The sequence below is a fragment of the Lissotriton vulgaris genome, chromosome 9 (assembly GCF_964263255.1).
Source record: "Lissotriton vulgaris chromosome 9, aLisVul1.2, whole genome shotgun sequence".
NCBI lineage: Eukaryota > Metazoa > Chordata > Amphibia > Caudata > Salamandridae > Lissotriton > Lissotriton vulgaris.
The window spans coordinates 1,144,201,904-1,144,228,419 of NC_141697.1; the positions used below are offsets into that span (position 1 = coordinate 1,144,201,904).

The following is a 26,516-nucleotide window of genomic DNA, read 5'->3' on the forward strand; positions in this document are numbered from 1 at the left end:
CCTTGGAGATTTCACACGAAGTTCCTCACGATCGTCGGGCTTTGGACCGGTACCGCTGATGTCGCCCTACGTTGGGCGCCAACTGAAGGACTGGGCTATTCTAAGGCCCAGCGGTGCCAGGGGACAACACCTGAAACCTTCGTGGGTTACCTGTTCCGGCGTACAAAACACAGAGACACGGGACACTTCCTTCGGCGTCAAAGATCAGAGTTTATTTACTGCAGGGATACAGAAATCGCAAGAAGTACACTACGTGTAGGTTCTGAGAGACTGCCTTGAATTGCAACAGTGGGTCGCTCCTTTTATACATATTTTAGTCATAGCACAACATAGCGAACAAAAGGTTACAAATCAGTTCCCACAGTAAACTTCAAAAGGGTCGCTTTCATGTATTCAGAAGCCCGGAACATAATTTACAGTAACATCGCCGGTTCCCAACTGTAAAAGCACATCATCCCATCATTGGGCACATTCCATTCTGGCTGTAAACGAACCAAGAGAAGAGACAGAAACAGGTGCAAGGAAGACGAAGGCAGACAACAGATTGAAAAAGAGTGTAGGGGGCAATATCGGAAGCACGATTGCAGGATCAAAGGATTCGTGCTTAATGCCTGCACGGCTGAAACAATAGACCGGCACGGCAAGATGAGCCCCAAGCGGAGCCATCTGCCTTTGCTGTGTCATCCCCCTCATCATAAAGACACCCTCAAAGGAACACGTGTCATCCGCAAGAGCTTGGGAATCCCAGGGTCATGAAGCGGGCAGTGTCCGTTCGCTGGCTACTTGAGGGCAAGAAACAAAATGGATGCTGTATCTAAAATGGAACCCGTGGGTTCAGATGGAGAAACCCACGAATAAGACGAACGGTACAAGGTAGTGTAGCGAAAACGCGTACACCCACCAAACTCGTCATTTGCGGTTCATAGATACCAAACTCGTCCATATTCGAACAAGTCAGAAACACCATCAGGATTCTCACGGAACCTCAAGGGCCCGCCGCATATCATGCAGATACTTGTCTGCAAACCATGTGCAGAAAAGATGTGAGGCCACTAGGCTGCCTGCACCCATTGGGGGGCTGAGCTATCCAAATATACATCACCCACACAATTAAAGTCACCTCCACAAGCATGGAGCCTTCAAATCCCTCACCAGTGTGGGGGGTAAAGGGCATCCAGAAACAGCTGGAGATTGTTAATTGGAGCATAAACCGCTTTCAGTTACAAGGGGCATCTTCCCAACTACCCTCCAACCACCACATATTACCCTTCCCTGTCGATGACAGTGCAGTGGATCACTATTGGGAGCAAGGGCACAATCCATAATAAGACTCCACATGCATATGCCGAGTAAGTTGTGCCCACCACCTACCACCTCCACCTCCTAGTTAATCTCTGAAGTTCATATGAGATATATGTGTCTCTTGTGGGTAAGCCATAATATATATAGGTGTTAGGCTGAATGCCACATTTCTTCTTCAGTGTCTGTTCTTTCTGAGCCTTAACTCTCTTATTCCCTTGTAAAGAGTTACCCCTTTGGATTCACTTTCTCATCTGACACTCTGTGAGATCTTGGGCAGCTCTGCATCCAGTATTCTGCATCCTTTGTCTTCCCTGCCACCAGTCCTTACCAGAGTCCCTGACAATTTCCAGAGTCCAGCACCACAGTTTATACAGAAACATAAGAGAGTACTTTATGTCAAGATGATGAAGCCATTGCTTAAGTTCCAGGACGGACTCCAGGCACTGCTGCACCTAAATCAAACAGTCCGGAAATATTAGCACAGTCCCATTGCTCATGGGGCCTGGCTCCTAGAGAACTGCAAAATATGATCTCTATCCTGGTAGTTAAACAGCCGCGCCACCACTGGTCTAGGTGGGGCCTGGATGGAGGTCTGCTGGTGGGCACTCTGTGAGCCCATTCCATGAAAAGAAGGGCAACATCTTACCCCCCCAGGGCCATGTTTACCAGCCAGTCCTCAAGGTATAGCTCCATGCTAGGGCCCAGTGTTCCCTCTGGTAGGCCCGTAATGAACACATTTTTGCACCTGGAGCACCCAGACCTCCAGCTGCTCAACTTGCAGACTCTGCATTGTTGGCCAGTCTGTGGGCAGGGGAAGCAGAGTGTGGCCAGGATTGACCATCCTTGGCCTCACCTGGTCATGAATGCTGAACAAATCAAACATTCACCCCCATCACAGATCTGGGTGAATGTTTGATTTTTTCTGCATTCCGTCTATCATCTGTTCTATTCGCTTTTGTTGTTCTAAAGTGGGAAGGGTATGCCCGTATGTGGGTCCTGTGCTCACTGTGCCACTGGATTCAAGCTAGCCTGATGTGGGGTGATACCTTGAAACTGGTCCCAGGATAATTGTTTCTGGTCCAGCGACTACCTGACCTGGCAGTAAAGACTGAACTATTCCCATTGGGATCAGGGTCAAGACTGATTTGCATATGGCTAGTCCAAGCTAGGGTGGTGAGCAAAAAATTATGGATCAAACCCAGATCTCTGACTGGAGATGAATGTTTGTTTAGTTCAGAATTCAGACCATCATCTGTTTTTATTGCTTTTGTCACCCTGAGTGGGAAGGGTATGCCCATATGTGGGTCCCGTGTTTACTGTGCCACTGGATTCAAGCTAGCCTGGATGTTGAGGTTTTGATATCCTGAAACCAGTCTCAAGATGCTTGTTTCTGGTCCAGGGTGTTCCCATGTGACCATCCAATGATTTTTTATGTAAAGCCCTACCAACTGATGATTGCAAGCATGGCTTTGCGCCAAAGATGTAGGTCTCCTCAAGGCAGGCATACCGTTTGAGAAAAGTTTTCTTTGTTGAAAATCTTCAAACTGTGCGTTTGTGCTGTGATGTAGAGCACACATACAAAGTGGACGGTTAGTGAATCCTAAAACAAATGTAAAAACAAGTTCAGCCAGAGATCAAAATCACTGACAACACTTTTAAGTTTGTTTTGGAAACAGGACTCATTGTCTTTATTCTATTCTATCAAGCATTAGAAAAAAATTTGACTTTCAATTAAATTATATTTTTCCTGAAAAAAGTTTTGAAAACCTCTAATGTTACATTTTGGATGGGTTTCTTTCATAGCTCTACAGGGAAAAAATATGTTGCTAAGTTATCAATTAGTTGTAATTTCTAATGTCTATAAATCGTACATAACGTGGGTCAAACATTTCCAAAAGGTTTTTCAACCCAGCTTGCCTTGACCATGATTTAGTAGAGGAAGCAACTTATGATTACTTGAGTGAGTCAATTGATGTTGAGGATGTCATTCTTGCAATTGATAGAAGCCCTTCAGGCACTGCACCAAGCCAGGACTGAGTTCCTATGGATTTATTTATCAAAATACATCATTCTGCTCCAGCTAACAAATGTCTTAGGAGCACCCATTTTAGGAGCACTAGTACCATCATGGAAGCATGCAGTTGTACCAATTTTTTAAAAGGGAACTATAAGTTTCCTATGTTGCTGTCTTCCAATCTCCCTATTAGATAGCACCATTGAGATCCTAGGTAGAGTTTTACTTTTAGGATTGGAGGTGTTGGCTGAGAGGAATAGGGTCGTATCTGACGCAGCCTGGTTTTCATCCTGGGTTGGGTACTGTTGAGCAGTGCCTCAACTTACATCGTATAATGAGGAAATATGTTAAGACCAGGAGAGGGGCCATTCATTTGGCCATTATTGAACTCCCCTGTGTCTTTGACATGGTTCGTATTCAATGATTACACTGGTACACATCAGCTAAGATTCCCTTTGGGTTATATGGCAAACTCTTTTTCTAAAATTAAATCCATCCTGGGAAGTATCCAGGGTTGCCTTATGGCCCCTTTTTACTTTTAATTTATATCAATCGATTAGAAAATCACCTGTGTATGGCAGGGAAGGGCGTGACTCAGCTTGGAAACCTCCCAGTTCATGTACTCCAATAGGCGGATGATGCAGCTCTAATTGCCCGTGAATGGGCTCCAAATTCTTTTAGATGCTTTTGGCACTTTCATGAACGACTTAAGTCTCACTACTAACTCAACCAAGTCATTTATTATGAAATGCAGGACAAAAACACCAAATCTAAGACATTCCATACTGCAGGAGTAGAGATCACCAAAGCGCAACACTTAGGCTGTTGGCTGTCCCTAAACGTCATCTACCTTCATGTGTCAGTCTGAGGCTGGATTGGGTTATGTCTTTGAGTCCATCAAATCACTTGCTTCAATGGTTAAGGGTTTGGAGCAATTCAGAAGCGAATTTTACGTGAGCTATTAATGCCGATTTATTTTCTCTCAACAATGTTAATGCCATACCGTGGCTGGTGTTTCATGAAGCAACCATTTACCACATCAGGGGTTCCAGAATTGTGTCTTAAAGTGGAGAGCACTGTAAATAAACCAAATGATCTTGTTAGACGTTTGTTTTTTAATTTCCGCCATTCGATCCATGTGGAGGAGACACAAAAATCACAGACTGGAAGACATTTTTGACCCTTAAATTTGTCCCTGGTATCAGTATTTTTATCAACTGTCACCATTCATACTCAGTATAGATTTCTCCTTATCCGATTATGATTTAATTCCATTCACATGTTAATGGCATTTGCAAAACAGAGACAATGCTCTTCTAAATATTCCTAGTACCCCCTGTGACAACTTCATGAAACATAACACAGTTCGCTTTATGCTTTGTGAATTTTCTACACATCTAATCAGAAATGCTTCCTGGTTCCAATTTTAGTGGAAGCAAATATTAGACAACATAAACTATCTATTATTCTTTAACTACAGATAGGATCACTGCAAATATGTTATGAGGTCATTAATTATGTTAGATGCTCCCTAAGTACGAGGAAGAGGTATGTATGGAGAATCTGTTTGTATGAGGGGGTACAAGGACAAGATTGCTGTGAAGGGTTTTTTAAATATTGTATGGAAATGTTTTTTATGTATCTTTTGCAATTGCATTGATTGAGGGGCGTGGCCAAGCCGCTAATGGAGTGAGACGTTCATTCCTGTGTCTCCGCTCCTCTGCGGCCTTTCACAGCATATCCTCCAGCATCTAGGCTCGTGACTCCCCGCTGGGGATTGCCCGAACACTGGGTAGCAGTGGGCATTGTGGGAGCCGGAAAGATTACCTCCCGCTCCGGTGGAGCAACTCGTTGACTGCTGCAGGAGACTGCACGCGGCTGCATCTGCCATTTTGGGGACTGCCATGAGCCTCGGAGCTGATTGCTGCCCCCAGGTGGCTCCCGGGGACCCTCACTCGACCTCCAGAGATCCCAGCAACTGGCCTCTCCCTTCGCTGGGTGGGAAACGGATCGGATCTGCCTCCGTCGCCCCCGCGACTGCTGTCCCGAGTGCGCTGGCCGGAAGCTCTGCGGCCTGCAACGTCTTCACCTGCCATGGTGGGGACCCCAATAGGGGAGAGCCTATATCCCGGCTCTCACAGGAGGACCATCTAGTGTCCGCTGTGATCCCTGTGGCATGGGCAGATGCGGCAGCCCAGCGGAGAGCTCACGGCCCATGAGCTGCATCGGGCCCACCACGTTGCTGTCTGGAGGCAGAGGCCCAGCCTGGGCCAGCAGTCCCACCTACTTCTGCTGCTGCGTCGCATGGCACTGGATTGGCCCCTGCGGTGGTGATGCTGGTTGCTGCAGAGGGGTCTGCCACTCTGCCCTTCTGGGACTCACTGCACTTGTCTGAGGGCTCCTCCTGACACCTCAATCAGTCCCCCCCTGCCAGCACAACCGCCACGCTTGGTTACCAGTGGGGACTGGTGTAGTGAGGGAGTGCAGGACGCCCACTGGGACCATCTGCACTCGCTGCCTTGGTTGCAGCGAGCCTCCGTTGGTGGTGGACCCCTGCTGGACACTGACTACTTCCCAGAGGTAAGGGCCAATCTGTGTGGGATCACGTAGCAGGATCTGTTCTCTGTTCCCCGCCTCCAGGCTTTCCGGCTGACTCTTGTGACTGCAGCCCTGTTGGACCCTTACTCCTCATAACACCCCAGCTGTCTCCCATCTCAACGCCCCCCTGGCAAAGCACATCCCTGCTCGCTTGGTATACTGACCTTATGGACCCCTGCTTGCGCTTATGAATCCCTTTGATACCCCTCCTGGGCTCTGATCTGCCACCATTAAAGGACACTTCAGCTGACACTGTCTTTTCTACAGCTATTGCTGCTGCCCTGGGAACCTGCTCCCAAGCCTGATTCTTCTCTCCCTCACTAGACACAGGATCATTTAAAAGGACTTAGGTCCCCATTGTGCACAGGATCGCCCCCTACTTATAGGGGCCCACCAGCCACCACAGGGATGAATACTTCCCTGCTGACAGAGGAGCCACTCGAGACCCGCAAACCTTAAACTGTAGCTACTGGGGGCCTGTATGCATTTACTGCCCAGTAGCCAGCACTGATAGGAACAGAAATGACAACGCGCAGGGCTAAAAAGTGTGGCTCAGTCAAAGACATGCCCATTAAGCAGCCTATTCCCACTTTTGATGGACATCCCTGGATCCATCAGAGGCTCTTCGCTTTAGATTGATGACGAAGGAGGAATGCACTGGTCACCAAGTCTTATATGGACGCCTTGTTCTCCTCTCTGGGAGAAGATCTTAAATCGATCAAGAATGACCTGGCACACAATCTGCCAGGGGTATGGAAAGAACTGTCTGAAATGGGAGACAGAGTAGACGCCCTAGAGAACCACAAGATCACCAGCGATGAAGAACTGGAGCAGCTTGGACAAGAACTCATACTCCGTACGAAACAGCAGATAGGCCTGCAATCACATGTGGAAGATCTTGAAACAACATTCGTATCCGGAATGCTCCAATGGCTGCAGAGGTGGGTGATGTAGAGGAATATGTGTCTGAACTCTTCATGCAGATCCTGGGGGATACAGAAGACTCCAATATTAAACTGGACAGAGTGCACTGGGTTGGCCCACCCAGAGCTACACATCTGCCCCGCCTGACATGCTAGCATGTGTCCTGAGCTTTCCCCTGAAGGAGCACATCCTCCGAAAGGCAAGAGACACTAACCAGGTTCTATTTCGGGGGCAGCCACTTTTTCAGGATCTCTCAGTGATTACTTTGCAGAAAAGGAGGAAATTCCATCCAGTGACTGGGAACACAATACCTCATACGCATGGGGTTACACTTTCCGATTGATATTTGGCTAGGAAGGGTAAATCCACCAAATTCGCTCCCTCAAAGAAGCATATTCTCTTCTCCTGATGGACCCTCCTGAAAGTCCCGCTGGGAACAACTCAAGCACAGGATCCTGGTCTGGCGGGCACAAGAAGTGGATGAGGAGATCCCAGGGTAAAGGGCTCGCCAAGCCTGACTCAGCCACAATAGCTGTGGAAAGAAAGGCAGTTCTGGAGAGCCTGGTTCGGGTCTCATCTCAAGACCACTCGAACAAGGGGACTGAATCTAAATCATAAGAAGTGAAGATGTACAACAAGAGTTAGAAGAGGTAGCGGAGGGGAGAGACCCTACATGTGAAAGTATCTCGGGCACTATGGACCCCACCATTTTTCCTACTGCGGAGTGGTGGGAATCGATTCTCTTACCCAACCGCTTTCAGAGACTCTTGTAAAGGTTTTTCTTTCCTTGTTTGTTTAAATGTTTATGTTGGTTCAGTACCAATTCACACTAACACGAAGGGCGATAGTCTTAGAAGTTGCTAAAGCCAACTCACACCTGCCCTTGAGTAGTTAGGAAACCACCCATATTGAGGTTCACTATACCGACCAGCACGATAACTGGGAGAAGCTCAGTAAGTTAGCACGACCAGATTCCATCATTAGGTGATTCCTTGAAGGCAATATCTCTTAATGTGAAGGGACTAAACGACTCAGTCAAAAGGAAGGCCATCTTATCTTATCTCGAGAATACTGGGGCCGACATATGTCCCCTTTAGGAGACTCAACTTCTTGTGAGGGACTCTCACCGGCTCAAATGTAGGGCATTTCCACAACAGTGTTTCTCTTTCACAGGGCGTAAGGCAGCATGAGTGGCAAAACTCTTTCTGAGCGGATTCCAGGGTACAATTGGTACCAAACTTGTTAAACTCAAAGGTCCACTTCTGGTGTACCAAATACAGCTGTGGACACAAAACATTACTTTGGGATCTCTATACACACCTAATGAAGGGCAAGAGCAATTTCACCGAACATCTATAGGGGAGACTCTTACATCCCAGGACCGTTTAGTCTTAATTGGAGGAGACTTCAATTGATTGATTGATTTGATTGATTAATTTATAAATGTATAAAGCGTGCGATTGCCCGAAGGCATCTTGGCGCTAGGTCCAATGAGCAGAGGATTACTGAAAGGGTGGTGTGCTGATTTAACAGGTGAAAATCCAAATTTTTACGGCTTTTCTGAAATACAAAAGTGAAGTACTGTATTTTATAGTGATAGGGAGGAGGTTCCAGTTTTTGGCTGTCTGCAACAAAAAGCTTCTCCCTCCCCACCTCACCTGCTTAAACTTAGGAACATGTAGAAGTTTTGTGTGGGCTGATCTCAAACTTCTAGCCAGCACATACCATTTCAGGTGTGTTCTCAGGAACTGTGGTCCTGAACCATGCATGGTCTTATGTTATGTTATGTTATTCACACTTATACCGCGCACAGCTGCCCCAGCAAAGGGGCGTCCTGGCGCTTAACAAGGTACACAAAACACAACTTAGTTAAAATCAGAGAAAGGGAACAGCAGGATACAAAAGATCGAGGCTAGACAAATAGAATGGTCTTAATGGCACGTCTAAACTGCAGAAGATCTTCCAGAGCCCGTATGTGAGGGGGAAGAGAATGCCACCATTTTGCCGCTAACACCCGAAAGGAGCGGCCACCGGCTCTACTCAACCTGAAGCGCGGAACAGCTGCCATGTTTTGGCCCAGAGATCTGAGGGTTCGCGAGGGTACATATGGTACCAACAAGTTCTCCAATATTTGGGGGGCTGAGCCCTTGAGAATTTTAAAGGCAAGGCATAGGACCTTGAATTTGATCCTCTGGCTCACAGGGAGCCAGTGAAGAGAACGCAGCGTGTTAGAAACCGAGCACTGCCTTGGCAGACCTATCACCACTCTGGCTGCAGTATTTTGAACTCGCTGCAGCCGAGTGAGTTCCGACTGATTAATCCCCGCCAAAAGCAAGCTAGCATAATCCAGCCGGGACAACACTGACGCTTGAACCACTAGTTGCCTGGTGGGTGCGTCGAAGAATTTCAGGATAGGTCTTAAACCTCTGATAATGCCGTAGCAGGTGGCCGCCACCTTCTTGGTGTGGCAGATGAAACTAAGGTTCGGATCAAGCCAAACCCCAAGATTTTTTATCTCCGCTGCTGGAGAAGGGGTCACACCCAATTCAGAAGGCCACCACAGGTCACCCCATAACTCCGCCTGCTTGCCGACCACCATAACCTCGGTCTTTTTGGCGTTTAACTGGAGACAGTTGGAATTCATCCAGTTAGCCACTGCCCGTAGTCCGTCTCAGAACCTGGGGGCCTCCACATCAGAGTCCCCACTCAGCGTGACCGCCAGCTGCGTATCGTCTGCGTATGATACCATCGTCAAGCCCCATTGCTTGACGACCGCAGCCAGCGGCCTCACGTACATGTTGAATAGAGTGGGACTTAACGAGGAGCCTTGTGGGACCCCCAGATCCAAAGGATAGGAAATAGACTGACCGGGAGGGATCGCCACCTTAAAAGACCGTTCGGCAAGAAAAGAACGAAACCAGCATAGGGCAGAATCCCTGACACCCACTTCTTCTAGGCGCTGGAGCAGAATCCTGTGCGAGATAGTGTTGAAGGCGGCACTAAGATCTAATAGCAACAGTGCCGCCGTCCGACCCATATCAAGCACAGAACGCAGATGTTCGACCATAGAGAGTAGGGCCGTCTCCGTGCTGTGGACCGCACGGAAACCGTTCTAAGTGGGGTCAAGGATGTTAGCCCTAGTGAGATGGTTAGAGAGGATTCCGTTCACATGGGCCTCTGCAACTTTCGCTGCCCAAGGAAGCAAAGAGACAGGGCGGTAGTTCTCAGGTTTGAGGGGATCAAGGGTAGCCTTCTTCAAGATAGGTGTAACTACAGCCTGGTTCCACCTAATAGGAACAACACCTGAAGATAGAGACAGGTTAATCAAGGAAAGCACAGGAGTACGGCATAGCGGTGACATATTCCTGAGCTGAGCCGGTTTCATCGGGTCTGCAGGAGATCCTGATTTATTTTGAGGCTCAGGGTGTCAAAGGCCTCTGTGGATAAAGGGGGCAGAGTAGTAAGAGGCTCACATCCTCCCAGGCTACAGCTGACCTGCTCCGGGCTAGAGGAGCCCTTCGGAAATGTGCGATAGATGGCTTGAACTTTCTCAAGAAAGAAAGAGGCCAAATCTTGCAATGGGAGTCTGAGCAGATTTCCGCCATTTTTGCCGTCTTAGCCGTCAGGTCCTTTAGCACTTTAAATATAAGTTTTGATGGGTTCGCGCTGTTCTGAAATTCTTGGGCATAAAATGCTGCTCGTGTTCTGCAGACCGCCCTATGGTAAATTTTGATTTTAGCGAGATAGGAGGCCTTCATTCTGGGGTCGAACGATTTTCGCCACACCCTCTCAGCCTGTCTACAGGCTTTTTTAAGAAGCGCTAAAGAGCTGTCATACCAGGGACTAGGCTCTTTTGTGCGACACTTGGACCATACCAGGGGAATCAGAGAATCAAGAGCATGGGTGATCACCTCGCAGAAAAGATCATATCCGCGTTCGACATCAGTGAAGGGGTCCAACGGAGCCTCTTCCAACAGATGGTAAAATTCCTCCAGTCTCAGTTTGTTCCAGTGTCGCCTAAGTAACATTCTATCCTTAGGTATAAAAGGAGGAGGGGGCATAGCATTTTCACCAGCATATGGTCTGTCCAAGCGATCTGAGTAGGGGATAGGGCTCTAGCTCCCTCTAAGTTGGTAAAAAAAGGATCAATAGTATGCCCACCCCTATGTGTAGGAGATGTGACCATCTGGGTAAGTTGCAAGGCCTCTAAATCAGCCAAAATACTGCTGATAGCAGGGGAAGTCGGGCAGTCAAAGTGGAGATTGAGATCTCCAAGAATATTAAAATTCGCACATCCTAGTGCCTCAGTGCTGATTACGTCCGGGAGAGCTACCCTGAACCATAATAAGCCAGGCAGAGTGAATTAAGCATTATCCTTTTTTCCATCGGTAACCAGTGGAGGTCCCTCAGTCTGTGTGCAACTGGCTCAGATCTAGGACACTCCAGCACTAACCTTGCAGCCACATTCTGCAGACCCTGGAGTTTTGATAAATGTTGGACTTGAATCCCTGCATACAGGGCGTTGCCATAATCCAGTCTGGACAGGGGCAATGCCGTAACCAACGTTTTACGTGAATCAAGGGGAATAAATGGGCATACTCTTCTAATCATTTTTAAAATATACCAGATGGTCGAAGAGAAGTTGTTTATCTGGGCATTAAAAGTAAATTTATCGTCAAATATGACTCGCAGGTTTTTAACTTTGCCCACTGGTTTTGGACAGTCGCCCAAACTGGTCGGCCACCATTTAGGAGACCAAAAGTCGGCGTCTGATCCCAATAGCATAACTTCGGCTTTATCACCGTTCAGCTTCAAGCAGTTTAGCTGCATCCATTGATCAACCTGCGTCAAACAGTCATTAAAGCACTCAGCTGTTTCCTCCACATTGCTTGCAACTGACACCACTATTTGGGTATCATCAGCATATGATACTGGCAGAAACCCACACTGCATGATAATCACTGCCAGGGGAGCAACATAAACATTAAAAAGCATGGGGCTCAGGGAGGAGCCGTGAGGCACTCCACAAGGTGAATTAAAGGATTTAAATGTAAATTCTACCAGTTTGACCGAAAAGGATTTGTCCATTAAAAAAGATGCCATCAACGTGAGTGCAGAATCTTGAACCCCCAATTCTGCTGAACGAGCGTAAAGTATCTTGCGATTCACAGAGTCCAAGGCCGCCAAAAGATCCAATAAAATCAGGGCGGCCTTTCCTCACGCATCTAGAATACTCCTGAGTCCCTCTGCTGCCATAACCAATGCAGTTTCTGTTCCATGCTCCTCCTTGAACCCATATTGTGATTGGTCCAAAAAGTTTTTAGATGCTATGATATCTGTTAGTTGTTTATTAAGCAATTTTTCAAAAACTTTGGTTGGGAATGGAATTTTTGATATTTGACTGTAACTGCTGTTTTTTTTGGATCCAACTGAGCTTTTTTAAAAGTGGGAGCACAGAGGCTGTTTTCTAAGCATCTGGAAAGCGGCCTGACTGAATTATCTCTTTGAACACAAGAGATAATTGTTCACTTAGTATTTCTGGAAATATGTACATCACCTTAGGTGGATAAGGGTCTGTTGGGTCCCCGGACCTAATATTCTTCACCACCTGGCTGATTTGTTCTACTGAAGGAAGTGAGAAAGAAAACCCAGTTTTGGGGATTCAGATATCCATGCCTTGCTTGGAGTGCTTTATCTACAAAGAACTGTCCAAGTGTATTACAAAGTTCTGTACTACTTTCCATCTGTTTTACAACAGGGAGATTCGATATTTTTTTTAACTGTAGCGAAAGGCTCCCTGCAAGAGTTCTTGGCCTTGCTTATTTTTGTTGTAAACTAATGGCTTTGTTCCCTTATAAGCAGTTTTTTGTATTCAGCCAGTGTTCATGCATATTCCCTTTTCATGGTAGCTTAAACAACAAAAGAGTGTGCCTTCTTGTGAGAATCGTATCTCAGAATATGGATAGAGAGAGGGAGTCCGTGGCACATAGCGCACCAGGGAAAGTGAGGATCATTATCAGAGAAACAAAGTTAAGCCCTAATCTGTCGGGCAAAGTGTGATCAAATGTAAAGCTGTGGGTCACGTTATCATGGTACTGGAATACTAACGTCGTAACACTGTGCTCCAGTAATTCTGGCGTTGAAGCACACCGGGGAGGCACTCGGCCTCTCCTGGTGGGGCACGATGATGAAGCATGTCACCAAGTAGATTGGTGAGTGAGGGCTTTCTAAAGAATCTAGTAAGATTATTCATGCCTGCTCTTCCCACAAGAAGGCACACTCTTTTGTTGTTTAATCTACCTTATTTGAGGAACCAAGAGTGCTCCTTTATCCTTTTCCCTCTCTCTCTTGTTGATAATTATTCCCTTTTCATATCATGGTCATAGTTAACTCTCCATTTCCTTTCTGACCTTCTACACGTTTGTTTTTGTGCCCTAAGTTTTCCGAGAACAATGGTTCTGACTGATTATTCCTCCTGGAGATAAAGCTTTTTGTGGGGGCTGCAATATTGACCTCTGACTTGATCCACAAGCATAGCTTATCCACAGCCACATTGCTGTCTGGCAACTAATTCCAGTTTAGTCCTGGCTAGTAATTCCTGTAGCATAGAGGCATTAATATTGGCCCAATCCTGATAGGTGACTAGCCTATGCTGGTTTGTATGAGTTCGCTGCCCCAGATCCACATTTATAGTGAACAAGATAGCTGTGTGGTCTAACCAAGGGACGGGTATTATTTCATCGATTTTGAGGTTGGTATTAAAGGAAAAAATCCCATCCAGCTTATGCCCGGCTACGTGTGTATCCTGTTTGACAATCTGATCTAGGGCGAGACCGGTCATTACATCAACCAGTGAGGCAGTGTTATTGTCTGCTAGTTTTTCTAGGTGATAATTGAAATCCCCTAAAATCGTGAAATCGGGGTAATCCAAATTCTAAAATAGGGCTTAGTATATCCAGCATAGGAATCCATGCCCTTGGTGGTCTATAAAGCAATATACCTTTTAACTTATAGTTATTATTGAGTGAGCTCTGAAAGGATAACAATTTGCAATTGTGGGAACTACCTGCTGCAGACCCTCTTACTTGCAGCTCTTCTTTGAAAATAGCCCACCTCTCCTCTTCAATGTTCTGTCTGCTCGAATGACAGAATATCCTACCGGTAGTGCTAGGGCGATGTCCATGTCTAAGGTCCCATCTGCCCAAGTCTCAGTTATAAAGGCCAAGTCAAATTTGAGTGACTCCTCTATGTTATGTTTCACTAATGATCTGTATTAAGTAACACCGCCTTAACCCCTTCGATGCTGGTGACGGAACCATTCCGCCATCAGTCACGGTTGATCTGTGCTGATGACGGAATGGTTCCGTCACGACCGCACCCTGTTCTGGAATGTCCAGCACAGGAGGGGAATCGGCGCCGCACGGAAGCGGTTAATGACCTTAGTGGCCTTCTTACCTGAGGGGATACACTGGGGTTTTAACTCATTCATTTTTGTATGGCTGAGCGGCAACTTGCAATGCTGACACTGCTTAGTCTCTGTCTGCAAGTCCAAAAGTGGACAACAGGGTTTAACCATGAGCCTCTCTAACTCATTGCTCGTTTATGTTAAACGTGTTGATTAACCACCAATAGGCGCAGACGGGCTGGCCTTTGGTGTGCCTTCGGCCCGCCGGCGGTGCGCTCACTGCCCACGTCCGTTCTGGCATTGGTTTAAGTAGGGAACAACTAGCCCGCTCACCACCCAGAAATACATAGGTCCTCGAAAGTGGGGAGAAATGTGAAGGCCCAGAAATCACCTTGCGTTCAATCGGCACTTGCCGTGACGGCAATGTAGTCTGTAATAACTCACTTGACTGTCCCTACGTCAGAGAGGGAGGGTTGGGAGCGATGTCAGAGGAGTGGAGAGAATGGCTGAGGGAGGTAGGACTGATCGACATGTGGAGGGCCTCAAATCCCCAAACCCAAGACCTCACATTTTTCTCACGCGCTCACAGAAACTATGCCGGCCTGGATTATTTTTTAGGAACTCATGACATACAACAACTCACGCGATCAATGGATATTGAACCCAGATCCCTTTCAGACAACTCAGTTTTAACAATAGAGATACAGAATCCTACACAGAGGGATGGGAGGAAACAATGGAGACTCGGAGTAAACTCTTTTGCAAAAACTGATGGTGGTAGCGCAGTTTCAGAAGGTAATATGAGACTGCATCCAGGTAAATGACACCTCCGACATATCAACAGCTACCTTATGGGTCGTCAGAGGGGAAATTATAGTAATCTCAGTGGCTGAAAATTGTCAACGAAAAGTAAAGAGGGTGGATCTACAAGAAAATGTCAGAGAACTAGAGCATATGCAACACCTTACTGGGGCCCCCAGAATATGGCGTCAACTGGAGACCACGCGGAAACAGTTGGAGAGTCTAGAACTAGATAGGGCAGAGTACTAACTGCACAGGTTAAAGCATTCCATTTATGTCAATGAAAATAAATGTGGGAGGCTTTTGGTGACCAAAGTCCGAGCCCAGAGACAGTCTGCTAAGGTGGACGTGCTCCTATCAGAAACAGAAAGGAGATAAAAGAAGACCCCCAGATAGCAGCAGAGTTCAGGGAATACTATGCGTCCCTATACAGAGATCAGGCTCCCCTCCCAACGCTCCCTCTCAATATTTGCACCAAGCAGAGAAGACCCAATTCTCCTTGAGTAGGCCATCTCTGTTATTTCTAGACAGAAAGCCCTGAAATACCCAGGCCCGAATGGCTTTTCCTCCGGGTGTTACAAATTCTTCTTTCCGGAGTTGGCCCCAATTCTCACTCGCCGCTTCAATGATATCGGAAGCATGTCCCACATCTCACCCTATATGCAAGTAGCGGCAATAGTTGTCATTCCTAAACCCAGAAAGGACAAGAGTTTGTGTGTTAACTACCATCCAATATCTCTGCTCAACACAGGCGTGAAATTATTCACTGACATCCTAGCTGCCAGGTTGAAGCCTCTTATGCAGGGATTGATAGGCCCAGACCAGGCTTGGGTTGTGCCTCAGAGACAATGTGCGGATAATACAAAGCACTGACTACATATCATCGATAAGGACCACCGCAGGGAGGGGGCTAGAATGCTCCTCATGGTCGATGCTAAGAAAGCGCTTGACCCCGTCCACTGGCCATTTCTGAGCCAACACCAGCAAACTTCAGATTTGGGGATCATTTTAAAGCATGGGTCCTGAGTGGTTATAGGTCCCCGACAGCAGAAATGAGAGTAAATGGGCACAGCTCCGAAAACATTCCAATATGATGGGGCACCCAACAGAGCTGCCCCCTCTCCCATCTCCTTTTTGCTTTATACTTAGAACCTTTTGCACAACAGGTGAGAGATCACCCTAGCATCAAAGGAATCCACTTTTGAGGGGAGGAACACCGGATCAGTCTATATGCCAATGATATAATGGTCATGTTAGACGACCCCCAAAAGAGCCTACCTCACTTCCTGAGAGAGATAGGGGAATTCAGAGCGGCCTCTGGGTTCCGCATGAATGTGCATAAGTCTCAAACCCTAAATATCTTGGTCCCCCAGGAAGCAATAGAGAACCTGCAACGCACATGTGCGGTAAGCCGGGCGTCAGAGTCTATTCCTTACTTAGGTATCCAACTCTGCTCTACCCTAGAATGCACAAATGAGGTCAACTATCGAGAAATGGCAGAGAAGGCTTGTGCTGACCAGAGCGACAGAGACATTATCCACTTTCTCTGTTGGGCAGCATTGCGTCCCTAAAAATGACTAACCTGCCAAGAATAATCTTCCTCTTCCAGGCCCTGCCTGTCACTCCCCCAACAGGAATAATATTGATCATGCAGACGACCTTTCACCACTTTGAATAAGCGGTCAGGAGATCCAGGATGAGTAGGGAACGTTCCTAGCTCTCTGTGGCGGAGGGCGGACTAGGGCTGCCTTGACTTCTCAGTTACTTCCAGACGGTACAGCTGTGATATCTCGTTGAATGGTCCAGGACGGAATAAGAGAACACCGGCTCATCATGGACAGGGCCCCAGCCGGGACCGCATTAGAGAAAGTCCCATTTCTTCAACACCGGGCGCCCAATCTCTACATCTACCCAGTCATTAGCTCCCTTTTGAAGGTGTGGGATGGCTATACATGCAAAGGGCAACTCACCACCTACACATCACTTCGAACACCAGTCGCTGGCAATCTGGCCTTTGCTCCAGGAATGAGACCGTCCTTTGCACATGGAGGGGGGCCATCTGCAAGGTGGAGGGTAATTTCTTCACCTTGAAAGGCCCTATATCTTTTGATGTCCTTAAAAGGGACTACTCCATCCAGGAAGATGAACGTTTTAGATACTGTCATATCTGACTCTGGTTACTACACCCCACAATGAGACATGGAGCAGAGAGGAAATCGACCCCTATGAGAAGTGGCTAGTAAGTAAACACTCCAATTAACACCTCCTTTCAGAATTATATGTCCGTCTGTGCCCCACGCAAACAGCAGACAAAAGCCCTGCCCAATGCCATTGAGAATCATAATTGGGGTGACAGATGTCACAGAAGGAGTGGGCAGACATCTATCACAGCCAACATAGCAGAAAAAGAGACACCCATGAAAACCACTTCTTATAGGTATCTCACCCCAGTATGGCTCAATCGGGGTAAACCGGCCCGCAGTGACGAATGCTGGTGGCAATGTGGGGTGAGGGGCACTCTTACCGACATTCTTTGGGAATGCACCAAAATAACATCATTCTTGGACTCAGTCCTAAACGATATCGACACCCACCTTTATATGCAGCTCCTTAGGATCCCGTCGTATACATTGCTGGGCCTTCCCAACCCCTTAACCTCTCCCCTATTGTCCAGAAGAGGACGACAAATAGGGATAGTGTTGAGCGCAGCTCATCAGACCATACTTTCAATGTGGGGTACGTTGGGGTGGTTGCCCAGGTTGTGGGGTGTCTTATAGATGGAAAGACTCACCAGGGCCGGCTCTAGGCTCATGGTGGCCCTGTGCAGGGAGCATAGGTGGGGGCCCCGGAAGAGGGGGTCCGGACCCTCATGGACATCGATTCGCCAAAATGTTATGGGTGACAAAAGCGACATGTCACTCCCTTTCACACCCAGTGACATCACAGGCGTGTCTAACCTTGGACTTTCGACGGCCTCTTATTTACTGCTTGAGGTGTTATGGAAAGAGCAAGGAATGGAGACAACAGAAAAGTAAACAAAGCTCCATGGGCCCTCTTTAGTTTCTGTTCTTATCTCTCTCTCTTCATAAGCTGAATGTGTGTGGTGTGTTTGTGTGTGTGTGTGTGGTTGGGGGAGGGGTAAACGTAGGGGATGGGGGAAGGACTTTGCTAAGGAGACCGGTCACCAAAGGGCAAGGTGGAGGTCAAAAGGCAACACACTGTAGCAGGTGCTTCCTCTGGGCACCCCCAAAATGTCATCCATGTCTATCTCTCGCTTCCACTCTCTCCCAATCTCTTTGTCAGGAAACCGACACTGCTCTCGAGAGTAAAGCCTCTTTTCAGACTCGTTAATCATAAATTGCCCTGACGTATACAAGTGTACAGCCAACGCATGCGCAAGAGCGCGAAGGGCAGGCGGTGCAACAGAACAGGTGTTCTAATGCAATTTAGTGGTCGCCCGATATCCTCACCTTTTACCCCCGCCCCTGCACTCATGCTTACTGCTCTGCACTTCGACCTGTAGAGTTGTAAATGCAGCGCGTATTCAGTGCAGTCTGGATCAGGTAATGGCAGCGACGCTCCGGGCTCCTGCTATGTCTGGCTCGGGAGAAGCCTCAGACCAAGGTGTGCACTATGTGGTTACACGTTTACACCACAACTGAAGCCGTGCGTGTGTTGCTCGGGGTGATGACATTCACTTACAGACAAACAATGAGACAAATGGCAGAGAAAACAAGAAGAGGTAGTAGTGAGCATACCACAGGCCCACTCTGTTAAACAACTTTAGTGGGGCATTAAAACATGAAAATGGCAATATACGAACAATAACATACAACACGTTCTGCAAGAAAAAGTTACAATGGGATATGCATCGATTTTGACATTCGAAATGCGCCAACCGCGTTGGTTGCGTTGTTGAACCTCGAAAGCATCTTATTATCTGTGTACAAACGGGATTCTGTATACACTGAAAAAAATGGGTTGGAGCTTATGGAGTAAAAATAAATCTGGCATTTCACATAAAAACTGCGAAGTTCTGTAGGCAAGATAAAGCGTAACTTCTGACGAAAATACCTTGGTGCGTTTAGGCCGCCTCTGACAGAGCACCAGGCTGAAACATCTGCAAATAGCACAGAAAACCCCTGGCACTGAAAAACCCTCTCTGGCTGCTCTAACGTTCTGTGGGACAGGCACCCCAACGACACCGAACAATCCCCTTCTGGCCGTATAAGTCAATATTCTGTATTATGTCAACAATTTAGGACAATGCATACGGTAACTCTGGAACTACACCCTGCATAAATTCACACTGCCCCTCGTAGTAAAGGGACACTCCCCCCTGTTGTGAAGGAGCACTGCTATGGCCAGTATTTCCTTAAGTGAAATAAAGCCGTCCAAGCAGTAAATCGACACAAGACCACGAGGTGCATTTGAGCTCACATCATCAGTGCACGTGCACTGCCACCAGTAGTGATTTGGCGTGGCTTCCTAAAGAGAGTAGACACCCGACTACGCAGTTAAGGGGCAGTGTTCTTGTAGTGACCGTTGCCTGCCGTGCATGAGCACTGCTCCCTGCACTGCATTGGTGACAACGCTCCCTGAAAAGAGTGGGCACTGCTCGCTGCAATAAACGGTTCTGCATAAGCACTTCACAGCTAGTAGTGTTCTCCTGCTGCACAATCCCATTGTGTATTAAAACTTATAAAAAGAGGCCACAGAAGGCATGCAATTCAATTCAATTCAATTCAAAAAGCTTTTATTCGGCAATTTGCCATCAAGCCAATAAGTAAAATACATTATACATAAAACAAAGTTACATCAATTAGAAGGGTAAAGTGCAAGTTGTTGTGCAATCCTCATGTAAAATCCTAGTTATTTACAATCCACATTAATTTGTTTACAATTCAAAAAAGGGGCATATACATTTTACATACAAGGGAGTTTACAGACCTCTGATTAAAAACACATATTTAAAAAATTTTAAATAATTTAAAAGCCAGAATTAAAAACTTTGTGTCTATGTTTTAAAACCGTACTTTTTCCTTATCAAGCAGATACTAAAGAGAAATCGGCTGACTCCAAAAGTTATCAGTCTAGTGGACAAGGATCTGAGTAATCTTTCAGCCTCTTTGTATGAGCGTATACCCAAATTTTTGCAAAGGGGTTTAATCCATTTTGTACGTTGAGCATTATATAGTGGACAAAAGAAGAGGATGTGGGCCTCATCTTCCCTTTGCTTCAGGTCGCATAGTTTACAAAGTGTGTCATCTCTGTTGGGGTTAGGGTTCCCCCACCGGCACGTATTGGCATTTATTTGGAGGACCCCATACCTGTATTGGAGATACATAGTTTTAGCCAGGGGTGGTTCCACCTCATCCATAAATTGTTCAAATAAGGGAATGTCCTTGAATTGTAAAAACTCAATTGATAATGAACCTGTAACACGATTATGTATGTTAGAATTCATGTAATACCAAAAGGCGGATTTTACCTGATCTTTACAATTAGGTTGCATGGATGTTGGGTTTTTCCAAAAGTGTGAGAGGCCCAGTTTAGTGAACCATGCAGATATATGTCTCAGCCACTGAATTGAATTGTAAGTATCCAGTTCCATAATTTCCAGCAGACACGCCCTATAGTCTGCGAGTTCCGGGGTTGTCCAGATTCTTACCCAGTAAATCAGTGGCCTCAACCAGCATAGATAGTCTGTGCGTTTAAAGTTTATGTCTAGAAAAACAGGTGCTAAGGGTGTTCGTGTTGGTAGACTTAGCAACCTCCTGCAGAACATATTCTCCACAGTATGGAATGTTTGTTTAACATACGGCCCCCAAATCTCGGCTCCATATAGGGCCGCACAGAAGGCATGCACACAATAGAGGCAATTGGTAACAAGCATTTGCAATTCAATAGGTCTCGCATTATTAAAGTTTTAGCTATTGGCATTGCTAAAGAATGCAACACCAATAGCTCAAACTTTAATAATGCGATACCTGTTGGATTGCAAATGCTTGTTTTTTTATAGCACGCAGTTTCCCATTGATATTGCATCACAGAGCTTTTCTGTACATGATTTGAAACATGTAATGCAAAAGAGAAAAAATTTAGGGCCATTAGCTCAGATTTCTATAGAAATTTTAAAGGAGGTCTATCTTTGAATACGTTATCCAAGCCTAAATGTTGCTTTTTATTATTATTTTGTTTTCTATTATTCAATTTAGAGTTTCTTGGCAAAATTTGTAACACTAAGGGTTTGGTGGCGTTGAGATATCAAACTGTGGATTTACCTACGCTGACAAATGAAGGAAAATGTTTTCATTTTTTTACTGAAAGAGGTTAAAAGGGTCGTGGGGTGGGTGGGGGAGCCGAGTATTTCATGCAGAAGGAGCGATAAGGGTCTTCCACCAGGTCCTGTACATGAACACATAGTAGTTGCGAGTTTCCAGAAATGCAGAAAATGGGTTGGAAAATAGCCAAAGCTTCTTTTGGGGAAAATTAGGGCGCAATGCCACACACTGCACGGCGAACTTAACTATAATGCGGCAGTGAATTGGAAAACAATATGAAAAATATTGAGAACATGAGTCAAATATCCAGAGATTTAGAATATTCCTTGCCGTAGCATTCTGGCTATTCCCATCTTTGGTGGAAAGATTTTCAGAGCCACAGATAAAATTTAATTTTGCCAATTTGTCTCTCCCCTCTCGCCTAGCAGCGCCCCAATTTTGGAGTACTCTGGGTGCAACCTGGTGCCCTTTTATGGTGGAATCCTGTGAACTAAGATACCTGAACAGTTAATAAATAGTAAAAGGAAATGATTCATCCTCTATTTCAAATATTTGATTTATTGTAGGTTCCCTCGACTTAATGACAAACACTCCTTTACGTGCCATGGCTTGATACTATGCCAGAGTGTGGAAAGGCTAGAGTTTTGTCCAAGTGTGTGCCAGCGTTATGCAAAGAAAGGGGTTTGTGTGTGTGGGGTGGGGGGGGTGCTACGTATCCCTTGGCTAAGCATTAAAAAAAGGAGCCACATCAGTGGAGAGCAGTGTTTCTTGTATGACGGGCAGTGCAAACTTAGCCAGGCCTCTCAGCTTTCACAGTATTTACCAGACTTTGAAATATTGCCCACGATCACACAATTCATTCAAGCAGGCGGTGCTCTGGCATTTAGCAGATTCTGGACACTAAAGCAGGATGCATTACCCGGATCACAGAATATCCCCTTGTATTAAGAGTGGCCATACCTTGACTGGAGTATCCCCTTGTAATAATAGTGGTTGTACCTTGCTTGGAGTATCCCCTCATAATAAGAGTGGTCGAACCTTGCTTGGAGTATCCCTTCGTAATAAGAGTGGTCGTACCGTGCTTGGAGTACCCTTCTCCCCTCTGCCGTGTACCCTTCTCCTCTCTGCCGTGCACCCTTCTCCTCTCTGCCTTGCACCCTTCTCCTCTTGCACCCTTCTCCTCTCTGCCTTGCAACCTTCTACCCTCTGCCTTGCAACCTTCTCCCTCTCTGCCTTGCAGCCTTCTCTACCATGCACCCTTCTCCTCTCTGCCTTGCACCCTTCTCCTCTCTGCCTTGCACCCTTCTCCCCTCCCCGTGGCACCCTTCTCCTCTCCACCTTGCACCCTTCTCCCCTCCCCCTTGCACCCTTCTCCCCCTCCCCGTTGCACCATTCTCCCCTCTTCCTTGCACCCTTCTCCTCTCCACCTTGCACCCTTCTCCTCTCTGCCTTGCATCCTACTCCCCTCTGCCTTGCACCCTTCTCCTCTCTGCCTTGCACCCTTCTCCTCTCTGCCTTGCACCCTTCTCCCCTCTGCCTTGCACCCTTCTCCTCTCTGCCTTGCAACCTTCTACCCTCTGCCTTGCAACCTTCTCCCTCTCTGCCTTGCAGTCTTCTCTACCGTGCACCCTTCTCCTCTCTGCCTTGCACCCTTCTCCCCTCTGCCTTTCACCCTTCTCCCCTCTGCCTTTCACCCTTCTCCTCTCTGCCTTGCACCCTTCTCCTCTCTGCCTTGCACCCTTCTCCCCTCCCCGTGGCACCCTTCTCCTCTCTGCCTTGCACCCTTCTCCCCTCCGCCTTGCACCCTTCTCCCCCTCCCTGTTGCACCATTCTCCCCTCTTCCTTGCACCCTTCTCCTCTCCACATTGCACCCTTCTCCTCTCTGCCTTGCACCCTTCCCCCCTTTGCCTTGCACCCTTCTCCTCTCTGCCTTGTACCCTTCTCCCCTCTGCCTTGCACCCTTCTCCCCTCCGCTTTGCACCCTTCTCCTCTCTGCCTTGCATCCTGCTCCCCTCTGCCTTGCACCCTTCTCCTCTCTGCCTTGCACCCTTCTCCTTTCTGCCTTGCAACCTACTACCCTCTGCCTTGCAACCTTCTCCCTCTCTGCTTTGCACCCTTCTCTACCGTGCACCCTTCTCCTCTCTGCCTTGCACCCTTCTCCCCTCTGCCTTGCACCCTTCTCTACCGTGCACCATTCTCCTCTCTGCCTTGCACCCTTCTCCCCTCCGCCTTGCACCCTTCTCTGCCTTGCACCCTTCTCCTCTCTGCCTTGCGCCCTTCTCCTCTCTGCCTTGCGCCCTTCTCCTCTCTGCCTTGCGCCCTTCTCCTCTCTGCCTTCCACCTTTCTCCCCTCTGCCTTGCACCCTTCTCCTCTCTGCCGTGCACCCTTCTCCTCTCTGCCTTGCGCCCTTCTCCTCTCTGCCTTGCGCCCTTCTCCTCTCTGCCTTCCACCCTTCTCCCCTCTGCCTTGCACTCTTCTCCCCTCTGCCTTGCACCCTTCTCCCCTCTGCCTTGCACCCTTCTCCCCCTCCGCCTGGACTCCAAAACGTAAGCTGATCACTTTCTTCAAACAAAATAATTTTGACCTAATAGACAAGCTTTTTATTTTTAGTAAATGCATGGCAGGTGCTCTACTATCAGTTTGCAGTTTGCATCCAGTATCCATATGTACTCTGGCTATACAAGGAAAGTGCCACCATCCCAAGCCAAGGATACACACTAAATACTAAGAACTACCAACAATATATCGGCCAAACAAGGGTGGGCAGAGAGCACATCACTCTCACATGCATTCATGTTTTAATGAGGATGCTTTTCTCTCACAATAAAATTAATGTTTGTACAAATGCCATTTTGACACCTCTATGTGCTGTACATAACGATTGTCACTGTAACTCAGCTTACCGAACTCCGAGGGAAGGTTGACTTGGTACACCGAGAGAATAACAAATGACTCGGAGGACTTAAACAGATGTCAGGGTGAGCGTGAAACGGACTACAATAAAGCAAGCAATTAAAATTGTATTTTGTTTAAAAGAACCATGACTCGTCGGAAAACACAATTTCTATTATGTATAAAAGTTCCTAAAAATGTCACAGTGATTACAAACTATATTACACAGGCACGCATGTTGGAGAAAGGACCTACAGGCTGTCTGAACAGAGATAATCTTCCATCCTTGCAGGCCCCTTATCCCATTCCACCGGGACCTCTGTTTCACCTTTCAACAATAAAAAGAAACTTACACACTGTCTCCTTCCTTGTCCCAAACTTGGTGGCTGAGGAAGTGCTTCTGCATCTGGAGCGTTCTTTCTAATAATTATAATTCACCATGGGCCAACCTGTGCACAAGCACATAGCAGAACACTGCGTCTTCGCCACATGCCAGCATGCCAGTTCTCCACATTTACCGAGGCCCACTCAAGAGGGGTGTGCAAATCGCTTTCACTTTCGCAATGTTAGACATGCGTAGTCGAGCCGCTAAAATCATCCAGAAAATGTAAGCATGCTTTTAAAATGCTGATGTGGAAACACAGAGCCAGCTTCAGCATTGTAATTGTGTCTTTAGATAACTTGTAGGGGGTGGCAGGGAAGCAGTTGTTTTAAGGGTGCCACAATCACATTAAGAGGTCCCCAGCCCATGTAGGCCCCCAAACCCTGATAACCCCCCTCCCCCACCCCTCACCCCTCACAGCCCAGGCCTCCTCCCTTCTCAAAGGAATAGTGCCCTGAGGAGAATGCACTATCTCAGGGCCCCCACTCCCTCCTCTTTCCGGGCCTGGCTCGTGGCTTTGACTAAAGAGAAACAATAGAAGTTGATACTTTGTTTCTCTTCAGTCAAAGGTCAGCAGCGCGAGGAGCAGGAGCAGGCTGCAGACAGCAGCAGCTGCTTTAGAGAGAGAGAGACACAGCTCTCTACCGGAGAGCTCAGCTGAGGGGCCCCCTTCATCGACTGGAGACGTGGCGGCCCCTTGGGTTTGGCGGCCCTGTGCAGGTGCACAGTTTGCACATGCCTAGGGCCGGCCCTGGACTCACCTTAACACTCACCGGGCGGGGCGATATGTTTGGATTACTTAGGGCCCTTTCATAGGGAAAACAGCCTTTACAACAAGGTTTTTACCTCGGTGTGCCTTTACCACGCATTTTTAGCATGCATATTTTTACCGCGAATATGCATTTACAACGCATGCCAATGTTACGCATTTAAGGTAATACATCGTTTTTCAATCTCAAAAACACTGCATGGTATTGGCATGCATTTTAAATGCATATTCGCGGTAAAAATATGCACGCTAAAAAATGCATGGCAAAGGCATGAAAAGTAATTGCCTGCATTGTACCATTGTACAACCGTTTCTTAGCATTACTCTCCCAAGAGTTTCGAGAGCTGACATGCCCCCGATATCTACGGATAATGAGACTCACCGATACAACACAGGTCGGACAGGATGATGGGGCACAAGGAATCACACAGGCCCAATCAGGACATAGCTAAGTGATAAGTGAATGGTACGGGGTGGGTGGGGGCAAGTTGTGTGGAGGGTTGTATGTTGTTTATTGTTATTGAATTAAGTCACGCCTATGATGTTGCTCTCGGTCTTCCTTTTGCGAATACTAAAATGAACAATGTTATGCTAGGAAGGTGTTAAATAACAATAACAATTGATTTAAACCACAATTGCATTGATATATTTTGTGTTTTTTGCCAATTAAAGATTAATTGACTGACTATTACAAGTGTCATATTTAATATGGGTTTCTTTAGTTTTTCTCCAGGCTGATAAAGATATGTTGGTAAGTGATCTGTTTCAAAAAAGAAATCCTAAAAATCATATATTTATTTTTAGGTAGTAGTGGAAGACGCCAAAAGGAAGGTAGAACACCAATACCTGGTAAGAACTGATTTAACAATGTACTACTGATTATTTCCCCAGAAATAATGGTGTCAATATAGGTGCAAAATAAGTGGCTCAAAAATGTAATTACTTTTGTTTTGTAAAGGCTCAAAAGGGATCACAATCTGCTTTCTCCATGTCGAGGAATAAACCATGGGGACCACCCCCTACTTTTTCCACCCTCCCAATTTCTAAATAATTAGAGTATTTCTGCGCCTTTAAAAAAAATCGATCCACAGGATGATGGATGCACTAACCCCAGCCTCGCTTAGGGCCAGATGTAGGTCACCAA

The 26,516-nt window shown here is 46.9% G+C and overlaps 1 protein-coding gene across 4 annotated transcripts in view; it reads left to right on the top strand.

The window, feature by feature from the left end:
• Positions 1–26,516, top strand: part of LOC147692932 (inter-alpha-trypsin inhibitor heavy chain H4-like) — a 563,260-nt gene that overhangs the window by 408,409 nt on the left and 128,335 nt on the right. For all 4 annotated transcript variants that reach the window (XM_086939190.1, XM_086939191.1, XM_086939192.1 and 1 more), the window contains one exon: positions 26,177–26,221. In XM_086939190.1, the coding sequence (XP_086795316.1) occupies positions 26,177–26,221 (45 nt within the window). The remainder of the gene's footprint in view (positions 1–26,176; positions 26,222–26,516) is intronic.